We start from the raw sequence: 12,620 nt of genomic DNA on the forward strand, positions 1-12,620 counted from the left end.
TCAAATCAACATTTCAGCCTTACGATATGGTATGCAAAAGCTAATCAGGCTTACCACTTATCATTCTGTACAAAAGTCTGCATATACATAAATGTCTGCCTGCCAGGAAGGAGACAAGATGTTTTAAGCAGATTATGTTTTTATTTAAATATAAGCTTGTGTTTGGATTAACACCTGTGGGTGGTTATGGGAATCTTATTATTAAGTGCAGAACATTTCAATAGCCTACATGGACATGGAAGGAATGCTCATCCTATTTTCCCCTCCTCTGAGCGTAGATGAGAGAGAGAGATGAGTTATGAATACATGATGGACACACAAGAACATTTACTGTGTTGTATGTCAGAAGCATGTCACCATGACCCACATCAGTCACAAGACGCCCACATGATCATGTAGCCTGTGGGCTGCATTTTGATTGTCTTAAGTAACAGCTCTTAAGACAATCATTGGTGGTCGGAGACAGTATGGACAGGCCTTTAAGTTAAGGCATAAGAGCTGGTACTTAACTCATTTCCTGCGATCCCCGTCGAAACCGGAGATTTCCGCTGTACCACTCTGCGATGCCCGTCGATCCCGGAAATTTAATTAGCTTAATTATGAAACGATTAAAAGTATGGTCGCTGTATATAGCCGCTTCGGAGACTTTAGGCCCGCCTCCTGACTGTATCCGGTCGTATTTCCCGTTTGGACAGGATCTAGGTTTCCATATCCGGTCTTTTTTTTTTTTTTTTTTACGATTTGTTTTTGGGCTTTTTATGCCTTTATTCGATAGGACAGTAGACTGACAGGAAATGGGGAGAGAGATGGGGAATGACATGCGGCAAAGGTCGTCCGGATCGGGAATCGAACCGGCGACGCCAGCAGGCATCATAGCCTAGTATATGGTACGCGCCTTGACCACCAGGCCAGCGGGCGCCCCCCATATCCGGTCTGACGTCCAATCGCAGCTTCGTTCGCATAGCTTTTCATTGCAAACAAGTGAGCTTACTGCTCGGCCATAGAATGGTATTTTTTCAGGCGTTTTTTATTTATTTTGTAGCTGTTTGATTCTTTTACCCGCCTGGCATATGATCTGCGCACATATCGTCTGCTATGTGCGCGAACGTGTCCACGTGTTACCATAGCGCACAGCTGGCTGTTCCAATGTTTTTTTTATGTAAACACTGGCGGATAAGCAGGGATACAGCGTGGCAACGGATATGTCTATTTCAATGGGGGTTTTTTTTATTCGAAAGCTGTCACTGAGTCTACACGTCTACTAGATGAGTCGTGCACAGATCGTGCACGATGCGTGCGCGTGCCCACGTTAAAAGGTAAGGACAATTTGGCAGCTGCTTACTACAGCTATGTTTAAAATGGCAGCAACATTGTTAAGACAATCAAAATACAGCCCTCAGTGTTCAGTCTGTTCTCTTAGCACCATGGTTTTCTTTTTCTAATTAAAGGAGTAGTTCACCCCCAAAATGACTTTTTTTTCCTATTGATTACTCAGGCCATGGAGAGTAGAGTTCAATAATATTTTTAGTTTTTTGTCACATTCCTAAGACAAAAATGTGATAACAATAAATTTACCCCCATTGATTCCGGATGGTGACCCGTTTCGAAACGGGTCACCATCCGGAATCAATGGGGGTAAATTTACTCAAATCAAAATGTTGTCTTAGGAATGTGACAAAAACCAAAAAGTATTATTGAACTCTACTCTCCATGGCCTGAGTAATCAATAGAGAAAAAGTCATTTTGGGGGTGAACTACTCCTTTAATTTATGTTTAATTCTTCTTCACACCTTTCCTTCATCTCATGACAGATTCCACTGAGGTTAAGAAACACAATGTCTAGGAAAGGAGATAGGACATTCTTTGTGTGGACATTGGGATGCAGCCCTTGGCCCAGCTGCGTCCGTGCTCTGCGTACCTGTGCATGTTCTGGTCCAAAGTAAGTCGGGCCATACTGGGAGAGGTTGATGAACCGCGATTTCTTCTCTGGTTTCTCAGCAGCAAAGCTCACAAAATCATCTGTGGTCACCGATTGCACCTATAACACAGGAATATTAAGATGTTATTATGAGGATCTTCTATTTTAACTCTTTGAGCGCCAGCGCCCTCTAGGGGCCAAAGAATGCCAGCGCATCTCTCATAGGCGAGCGCTTTAGCTTCCAGGACTTCAGCTTCCAGGACCTGACGTGCTCACGTTCATGCACGGCATGGAAATGTCCCGGATGAAGATGCTAACAGAATGGCTATTCCCATTTTGTCATCTAAAAGATCATTTTTGGGCGATTTCGCCGTAAATAAACATCGCGCCGCTTTCCTAAAACACAAAAAAGAGATATAAGCCTTTAAAGATGCGGTCTTTCATTGGATTAGGCGGAGATTGGCGATTGCGTTCGCAAATTACGGCCGGCCGGGACGTTGTTAGCTTTCGGCTAGTAGCTACAAAAATCAAGCCAGGCTTCAGAAGGCCTCTTATCATTTTATTCATTTAATTAAATAAAGCCGAACTACTTCGGGATCGGCACACTCGTGTACTCATCGGAAGCGGCGCCGAACATCGGGTGAACATTGGGGAGCTCAAAAATGTATTTTAAACCATTTTTAATGGAATATATCGTCGGACAGAGTAGAACGGCTAGCTGGCTAGCGGCTAGCGAGCCAGGACCACCCACGACTCTACAAGCAGCTCGGGGTAAGTGAATTAATAAAAAAAAGATTGTATTGGATTGAAATAAAGCCGAACTAGTTCGGGATCGGCACCAGATGAGTTAACTGAACACAAATTGACATGAATCCAAAATACACTGATGATTGTGCTGTCAAACGATGAAACTATATGGAATCTATGAAAAGGTTGTGGGGGTCCCTGCTTCATCTCTCTCTCAACTAAGTTCTATCAACTAAGTTCTATTAGTATTATGTGTAGGTTCTACCAACCTGGAAGAGGTCATTATATTGGTCCTCTGTGCTCTTCTGCGCCCCGTCAACCTCAGCGCCCTTGGCAGCTTCCTCCGGTCCCTTGTATGAGGTGTCCAGATCGGCGGACAGCAGGGCGTAGAGGGGCAGGGGAGGGATGGATTTGATCTCGGTGTAGTCCCTGCCGCCGTCACGGCCTGCCACGATGGTGTCTTTGGCCGTGCTGCCGGTCACACTGATGGTCCTGGACAGGTGTCTCCTGGAGCCACCCTCGCCTGCCTCCACATCTCTCACCACAGCAACCTCCCCGGCAATGCACTTGACCAGGTGTGACAAGATGGCCTTGATAGACGGACAGAAGAAAAGAAAAATGTGTGATAATGCAAATTAGTTAATAATTTCTTAACTCAGGGGTCTTCAACAGGGGGTCTGGGACTCCTAGGGGGTCCTCAGGAGTTACTATAGGGGGTCCTCCAAATGTGTGATAGAAACTTTTTTCTCCTTTTTTATATTAACCACTTGAACCCTCGTGTCCTTGTTCCAAATTGACATCTAAAATACACTGATGATTGTGCTGTCATACAAAGACATTATGGAATCTCTGAAAAGGTTGTGGGGGTCCCTGCTTCATCTCTCCCTAAAAATAAGGGGCCCTTGGCCTGAAAACGTTGAAGACCCCTATCCTAACTAATAATAAACAACTACTTCTTGTTTTTTTGGTAATGTTCATACTGAGATGAACGCTGACATACCTTGGCGCGGCGAACCTTGCCCAGGTCCATGAGCTCCAGCAGCTGTGTGGGATGGTACTGGGGGAGGGTGGGGGACAGGGAGTGGGCCGCCTCAAAGAGCCCCCCTTCCTGCAGTCCTGCCGGGGCCCGGAGAGCCTCGTCCACCCCGGCGCTCCCTTCGAACACACTCTTGGACCGGGCCCTTCCTTCTCCCGTCTGGCTTACGATGTTGTCTGCGGAAGACAGACTGGCGTCGTCTCCCTCGCCGGGCTTTCGGTCCTGGCGCCACTGGGCATACACGTGCATCTCACAGTCCATGCCCACCACCAGGATGCCGTCCCGCACCCAGGACAGGGAGACGGGCAGCGAGGGCGTGCCGTCCACCGAGGACACCAGGTCCACGGTCCTGAGCAGGATCCAGCGCGAGCGGATGCCCTGTTTGATGCTGCCCCCTAGAGGCAGGGTGATGACCGCCACTCCCTCCTTGCTGCTGGTCTGCTCGTTGACCATGCCGGAGATGCGGCCGTACATGAGGATGTTGGACCCGATGCCCACCGTCAGGATGTGGGATCCGTCCTCCTTGGACAGCCAGTCCAAGTGGACATAGTGCTTGATGTTGGGAGAGCTGTGGTCTCTGCTCATGTACAAGTCAGATCTGAGATGCAGACGGAGAGAGGGTTGGTTATTAGGGGCTGCAACAAACGATTATTTTCATATTCGATAAATCGGTCGATTATTTAAAAGATTAATCGACTCGTGGCATTTATTTAGCTATTACCTTATACATTAGATTTGAGTTTCTTGTATACATTTTCAACTAACAAAAAATACATTAAAGATGAATAATTAATTCAAAAATACATCATTTATTACATTTTGCTCAGCTGCCGATTAGGTTTCTAATGAAAGACAAAAAATAAATACCCTTTTCTGACAACATACTGATTAAAGAATAGCTACAAATGTGTCAGGCTAAAGGCTAACAGTACTCTTTTCAAATAGGTAATTAAAAAATAAATATTCAAGTCATATTTTTTGTTCTTGCCCTATATTTCTGCACGGTATTAATACAAATTCCAGCGATTAGTTGCCGATTTGATTATTAAATTAGTCGACAACGAATTGAATAATTGATTCGATTTCGATTAATCGTTGCAGCCCTCTTGGTTATAAGATCAAGACATCAACCCTTTGATATTCGCGACAAAAAAATGTTAGCGTTTGTGTACCGACCTGCTGTAGACAAACAGGTTGGAGTCGACGCTGACCGTGGGATTCAGAGTGGAGGAGGGTCTGGTGAAGTCATCCAAGTGGAGGGTCTGCTCCAACACCCACTCAGAACCCCCGGTAGACTCACACTCATAGATGGACACGTGCATGGAGAAGTCCCCTCTAGAAACCTGGGAAAGGAGGACGGAATGGAATTAATTAAAAAGGTGTCATTAATATGAGGAAACAAATGAACATACCGGCTCACATCAGCCCTTGTCCTGATTAAACAAGTTGGGAGTTGATGAAATCTCTGGACGATGGAATAACAAAGAAATGCTATCTCTACTATGGCAGTGTTCTCAACCAAATTATTTTCCAGATGATTAACGTAATGGGCAAAATAGTTTTTTAACTCAACAGTAAACAAACCAACATAAAGCTTAAATCTATAGAGGGTATCTGCACATTTCTAAAGTGGCAATTTAAGGACGTTGTAATACCTCTAAATTGACAAATTAAACATTGGCCAAACTGTCAAATATTAGAGGCAGAAATTGTGAAAATAGCCAATCTACCTGCTCACAACGCCTCACAACGCGAGGCGTTGTGAGCATGTAGATCGTCTATTTTCACAATAGAATCGTGTTATACAAAATCTAATGCCTCAACTCTTAGTGCTCTAAATACGATTATGATTATTTTTGGGGTCACGGCCTGAAAAGGTTGAGAACCACTGTACTATGGGAATGAATCCAGAAGCTATAGCCAACCTGTCCCTGCCACGGTTGTTTGAAGGCCACGGCCAGCCGGCCGGTGTAGGAGCAGGACACGGCGACGGGACGTCCCGACACACACACTGCACTGTTGTTGTCCTCCTCCTCGTTAAGCAGGGCCCAGGGCTCCCAGCGGTACGTCCTCCTGTCCTCCACACCGTCCTGCATCTCGTCACCGTCCACGCCGCAGCGCCAGAAGCGCACACGGGAGTCCGAGCAGGTGGTGACAATCAGGTACGGTGCCAGACACACCGGGTAGATGGAGGAGGAACTCAGGTGTCCTAAAGGAAACGAGAGGAACAAACACATGATTGGATGTGACTGAGTTTTCTTTTAGGGGAAACCTAAAAGCCCACATCACTTCATCTTGGCCAAGTCTTTTATTTGGTCTACGTAAGCAGCACCAAATCCTGTTGCTGCTGTTCATGGACAATTTCATGGTACTTACTCCGACTTTTCACTTTGCAAGTGGTTCCGGATAAGGAACAGTACTACATGCCTAAATTGTATTCAATTGATATTGGGGAAATACATCCTAAGCAAATCCTGCTCCATCTAAAGGTTACAAAGCCAAATGACAACAGTCAATAGTAATGTTAATGATAATACATTGACAGCCCAAAAGCTAGTACACCCACTACTAGCCTACGTAGTGTGTTCAGAGTGTATATGCCTATTCCTACCTGCAGAGGGAGTGGCCCGGGTGACCTCCACTCCATGGGGCAGATCCAGCCTCTTGCTGTACACCAGCTTGGAGCTGAGGATCAGCTTGCTGGCTGACTGCAGGTTGGCTGTGGAAGACGATCGGGGCAATGGGGTGATGGGGGACGTCTCTGGGGAGGAGTCAGCATTCAGTGCCTGATTGGGTACCATGAGCTGACTCTGGGAGCTGTAGTCTGGACTCTGCTCGTCTGAAAACAAGGGGACAACAGCTTGAATTAAAAGTTCAACAGAATCTCATAATAAAAAGAAAAAAAAGAAAAAGAAAAATGTACAATCATTGAATGTACAATCTATATATATATTTTTCCACTCACCCATGCAGGCTTGGACAGACTGGAGGTGGAGGTGCCACATCTGCAGGACAGAGTTCTTGTTGAGATCCTTCTCTATCACAACCAGGAAGAACTTCTCAGAGAACGGGGGAGGGTTGTAGTCTGGAGGAGAGCAAAAACATTCACACTCACAAATTGGTTGTACAATCCTGAAAGAATCCATAAACATTAAAACAAGTGTTTCGAAAGGATGTTTCTGAAAATGTCCATTATAGATTGCATTCAGATTAACAGGGAAGGGTTATAGATGGTTTCATTCAAATGCTCCGATGTTGCTACTGCAGGATACAGGTCAAGAACCTTGGACACATCCGGCTCTGTCTGTGAAAAATCGCTAACTGCATTGAATATTACCAACCAGTATCATGTAACATTGTTAGCCAAAGATGGACAGAACAGGGAGGAAAGAATCCCTCAACACAATTATCTATAGCTAGCTAGCTAACTTAACAGCTGACCAACGAGGTTTTTTAAATTGGTATCCAGGAAATAGAATGAAACCCATCTATAGAGAGCACACAGTAAAATGCAGTGCAGATGCAACCAAACTGGACCTTTAAGGGTCACATAGGATTTTACTGTGTAATAGTTCAGGGGTCTTCATTCCGGGACCCCTAGGGGGTTCTCAGAGTTACTACAGGGGGTCCTCCAAATCTTTGTGTGATAGTAACCTTTTTTCTTCTTTTTTATATTAACCACTTGAACCCTAGTGTCCTTATTCTGCGAAAATAGCAGATCTACAAGCTCACAACATCTCGCGCTGCGAGGCGTTGTGAGCTTCAGTTACAGTTTCCGGCAAGAATTTCAGCCCTGTCCAGGATCTCGGAGGCTGGGATGCATCTGCACACACAACGGGCAGAATTGCGCCACCCCCCCTCAGGCCAATTTTATACTGCAGCTGAAAATCCTCTGAGAGCCATTCAAAAATGAGAGGGGCTCTCAATTCAAGAGTGGTAATTTAGCCTCAAACCTTTTGAAAAACGTTTTTGGGACATAAACAATATGATATAAATACTTTTTAAATGCATGGTTTATCACCTTTAAGTATTGACGGTTCAAGTGGTTAAATATCTGAAAAAACAAATTGATATCAATCGAAAATACACAGATGCTTGTGCTGTCAAACAATGAAACAAAATTATATGGAATCTGGGGGTCCCTGCTTCATCTCTCTCTCTCAGCAAGGGGTCCTTGGCCTGAAAACATTGAAGACCCCCGTAATAGTTGATTAATAGTTAATTGTGTGCTACCCTCGGTGGAAGGGAAGGACGCTGTGTACAGCTCTGGCTCTTCCTGAGGCTTGTAACCCAGGATGAAGTCCTCCTGGAACACATGCAGCAGCTGGGTGTTGGAGCCACACTGGAAGCACAAAGCACACAACCACAACAGGTTAAGGTTTACTTCGTCTGTACGGTAAGGATGTCACACACTGACATACAAAGTGGTTGTGAGAAGAGCCGACCTGCTTGAAGGGCTGGGCGATAGGACTTCAAATCAATAGCAAACTTATTTCAAACGTTTGCCTTGGTTAATGAACGCTTATCCAATACAATAAATAGTAAATATAGACAATCTACAATCTCACAATGTGTTGTGCGCATCGTACACTTAATTAGGTATAATACAGAGCTAAGAGGTTAATCAGATCAAAAATCTATTACACTTTTTGTTGATTTGTTGCCGATGTTGAGATATGGGTTTGATGTTTTCGGTTAACCAGGCCTACCTGGTTGGTGATGACGTCCAGCTCGATGATGCATCCTGGTCTGGCAGTGGACTGTTGACTCACAATGTTGAAGACCTCGCCCACCAGTTTCTGCGCACACGCACACGCACACACACACACTTAATTGCTTGCAGTTTAAGTAATACCGTAAGAAGAATAAAGTGTTTTTCCAAACTGCTTCAACATGAATGACAGAGAATGATGTTAAAAAAATGTAGGCTTAGATCTACTAAAATCTACAGTACACTAACTACCAGTAAGACTCCCTAATCGGGAGATAAGCGACCGCAGGTCGCTTCTTATCTCCACAAATAGGGCAAAAATTTGTTTTTCCAAAATCTTCCTGATCCATGTTGATGACATGAGTGTAGACATACTGTGTAGTGATTTTCGTGATTTTAGGGCAAAATATGTAGGAGCAGTGTCCAAAAATGTGTGTTTAAAAATCGGCCTGAAGGTGGCGCTATATGGGACAGATTCATGTTGATGGGATGAGTGTAGACATACTGTGTAGCGATTTGCGTGATTTTAGGGCAAAAACTGTAGGAGCAGTGTCCAAAAATGTGTTTTAAAAATCGGCCTGAAGGTGGCGCTAGAAGAGGGCCATGTGAGAAATGAGGGGTGGGGTCTCCGCGTAGCCTTGGCGGACGAATAAGTACCGGCCCGGCTCTCCCGGACGCTCCTAGCCCGAGTTACGACATTTTATGTGAGCTGCAGTGGAGGGGGTCCTCCACTGGGGGCGCCACCACTTTTGCATCCGTTCTGGAGCACCAGGAGTGGGTGGTCCCCAGGAATTCCCCGTGAGCAGCCCCGTTGGGGTGGTCATTTGGTCATTTTTGCACATTTGTTCATTTTTTTACACCTGGGGGACCAGGTCCCTGGAGCTCCGGGGGTCCTTGGAGGTTGTAGTTTGGCAGGTAAGGAGTGTGTGTGCAAAATTTGGCATGGATGGGGGCAACGATTGTGAAGATATGAGCAGGGCAAAAGTGTGACGTGTGACGTGTGACGTGTGACTCACTCACTCACTCACTCACTCAGGGACGGACAGCCGGTGGTGGTTTTGGTAGTAAATGCGACCTACGGTCGCAACTACACTAATGTACTGTATACTGGTGGGGCCATTCTCTACTTGTAACGGTTTCCTATAGGGGTGCCAGTTAGGCGGATACCTACCAGAGAGGACTCAGTCTTCTCCTTTTTGTGTGGCCAGGTATTGATGAGAAAAGGTTACAAAGGACTCAAATAATCAAAATAAGAACCCTTAAAATTGATGGAACAGCTCTGTATTGAATTCAAAAACCAGGGTGGGTTGCAATATATTCACATAAATTGAATTCAACAAACTCAGCTTCCCACAACCTCAATCACACACTAGAGCTGGGATACCCGACGGGCTCGGGCTCGGGTCGGACGCATTTTTCATAATTAATTGTCGGACGTCGATTCGGGTCGGACATAATCGTTGATATAGCCTCTGCCTACCTTGGACATGCATCATGCACTCTCTCTGATGCTGCACGCAGCATACAACTCCGCACTTTGTGTGTGCTCTGTGCCGCTCGCGCTAAACACTGCTGCAGCAACGGAGACATAACGGAGCATGGAGAAAAGTCCCACGCTGAGGTAAACGCGTTGTTGTGGTTCGATTGGAAGTGGCGTGCTGCTGAATGGAACTCCTAGCTTGTGTTTCCAGTACTCTCCCTTGCATTGGACGTTTATTTTTCGGCGTTGTTGTGTGCACTGTGCAGTCGCAGTGCACTGTGCCAGCCTCGTCCGTCCGTCCGTCCGTCCGTCCTTCCGTTCAACACACATCACATCACTTAAGTAAATCCTGTCTCTTTTATAGTTCTTCATCGTGGCTGATCTACAAGCTCACAACGCCTCGCATCCGCGACGCGTTGTGAGCTTTTAGATCTGCTATTTTCCAGGTGCAGAAACTTGCAGAATGAATGAGTGTGCAGCGTCACTGTGTCAGACGTCCAGCGCAGCGCAGCTCACGTTATTATTTGTATTATTTAATAATCAACATAGCCTACTATTGAAACACTTTCACAAGCCAAAGTGTGGCTTAATATTCACATTAAGGGTAACAAGCAGGCACGCTGCATGCACTGCACATTATTAGAACAAGTTTGCTGCTAGTGAATCAGTGGCTTCCTCAAAGATAAAGAAACGAGGCAAAAAAAGAGTTGGAAACATAAGGTTCGGGCCTCGGCGCGGGTCGGGCCCATATATTAATGATTAATGCTCGGACGTCGATTCGGGTCGGACAAAAAACTGTCGGACATGGGTTCGGAACGGACAGAAAAAATGGGCCCGATCCCAGCTCTATCACACACCTGTAGCCATCAGACCTGAGTGGGCTGATTGCCAGGTGTCAATCATCGTTCACTATAGGTGATGGCCTGCTAATTAGTCAATTATTGACAATTATGGTCAAATATGACTCTGGCCGCCAGATACTAATGGCTATAATTTCAAAATTAGACTGGTATGGTCCTTTAAGTGTACTTTTAGTTTGTTTGCCATGTGTGTGCACTCACAGATGTCTCAGGATCTGACAGCTCATCCAGTAATTTCCGGGCATCAACCACAGCTTGATATAGACGCAGGTTTTTGCCATCTGATGCCACAAAGCAGGCACTGGCACTGTTACAGTAGGTTCCTAAAAAACACACACAAACAGGCTTTGTAAGACAGGCCTACAATGCATGCAATCTGCATGCAATCTGCTCATCGTAACATAATGTTATTTGTTTTGGGGCATGTATCTTATATTAACACCTTGAAATAAAAGTATGTAACCTGCAATGCAACATTTTTTCTTCCAATATATTCAAAGATCATGTGCTTCTCCTGCGCTTTTATATGGCAATTTCGAAATGACAAGAGCTCATCAGGAAAAACTTCACTGCATTGTCCTGATGTTATAAAATATGTTCTTTCTAAGACTAGGCAGGTACACTTGTATAACCTTGAATGCCTCAGTATGACTCAGCATTCAATATATTGACAATAGTTAACTTTTCAACGAGGACCCGTTTGCACAGCACCATAACTTAAACATAAAGGGAGTTAAACATTACATTCATCAAATGTTTATGGCATGTAGGACTCGCGCAGTGTGTGTGTGTGTGTGTGTGTGCGTGTGTGTGTGTGTGTGTGTGTGTGCGCTGTGGGTCAGTGGTTCTCAAAGTGGACTCTGTGGATTCCTTTAGGGGGGTCTAAATTGATCCATACAAGTCTGTAACTCTGGCAGTGTACACATGGAACCAAATGAACCCTGACGTGTTCATTTGGTCCCATGTGTACACTGCCAGAGTTAAGGGGAGACCTTGAAATTTGAAAGTTTGAGAAACACTGCTGTAGGTGTACTGAGCACTGACCGAGCACAGAGCTGGGCACCAGTGTGGGCAGCCAGGCTACGTTGCTGAAGGCAGAGGTGTGCAGGGAGTTGATGCGGGCCAGCTCAGAGACCCCTCCGGTGCAGGACAGCGGTCCGATGTGGTCCACCCTCCACAGGATCAGCTCACTGTAGATGGCGTTTGGGTCATGGAAGGTCCTCGTAGCTGCGTTACGAAGCTGCTTCCTGGAAAACATACGGGTACACAGGGTTCACATCTCCTCTACTGAGCCTACAACATGGTCATCCACTCACTAATTATTGTAAACAGTCTCTTTCAATTGATGTAGAGTGCACAGTATAGCTTTGTAAATGTGCAAATATGTGATATATACAGTGGTGTAAAGTAACTACGTACATTTACTTAACTTTTTCTCTGCCATTTTAAACATAGCTGTAGTAAGCAGCTGCCAAATTGTCCTTACCTTTTAGCGTGGGCACGCGCACGCATCGTGCACAATCTGTGCGCGACTCATCTAGTAGACGTGTAGACTCAGTGACAAGCTTTCGAATACAAAAAACCCCATTGAAAAAGACATATCCGTTGCCACGCTGTATCTCTGCTTATCAGCCAGTGTTTACATGAAAAAGCATTGAAAAAAGCCAACTGTGCGCTATGGTAACACGTGGACACGTTCGCGCACAAAACGCACGATATGTGCGGGGATCATAATCCAGGCGTGTAGAGACTGGATCAAAGTTTCCAAACGCAAAAATCCGATTGAAAAACGAGTGTTCCATCGCCGAGTAGCTTTCTCCTCTGTTACACAGTAAACCAATGGAGGCGGGACTATGGCCCAGGCTCAG

General features: G+C 45.4%; 1 protein-coding gene across 1 annotated transcript in view; it reads right to left on the reverse strand.

The window, feature by feature from the left end:
• dmxl2 (Dmx-like 2) overlaps positions 1–12,620 on the reverse strand; it is a 66,348-nt gene that overhangs the window by 33,225 nt on the left and 20,503 nt on the right. Inside the window, exons 14-24 of the mRNA XM_080730804.1 lie at positions 11,797–11,999; positions 10,954–11,075; positions 8,411–8,500; positions 7,935–8,043; positions 6,667–6,786; positions 6,313–6,540; positions 5,627–5,910; positions 4,878–5,044; positions 3,666–4,299; positions 2,935–3,255; positions 1,919–2,038 (exon numbers count right to left, since the gene is read on the reverse strand). Of these exons, the coding sequence (XP_080586930.1) occupies positions 1,919–2,038; positions 2,935–3,255; positions 3,666–4,299; positions 4,878–5,044; positions 5,627–5,910; positions 6,313–6,540; positions 6,667–6,786; positions 7,935–8,043; positions 8,411–8,500; positions 10,954–11,075; positions 11,797–11,999 (2,398 nt within the window). The remainder of the gene's footprint in view (positions 1–1,918; positions 2,039–2,934; positions 3,256–3,665; positions 4,300–4,877; positions 5,045–5,626; positions 5,911–6,312; positions 6,541–6,666; positions 6,787–7,934; positions 8,044–8,410; positions 8,501–10,953; positions 11,076–11,796; positions 12,000–12,620) is intronic.

Source organism: Nannobrachium achirus (assembly GCF_963921795.1).
Source record: "Nannobrachium achirus genome assembly, chromosome: 7".
In the NCBI taxonomy this organism is placed as follows: Eukaryota; Metazoa; Chordata; class Actinopteri; order Myctophiformes; family Myctophidae; genus Nannobrachium; species Nannobrachium achirus.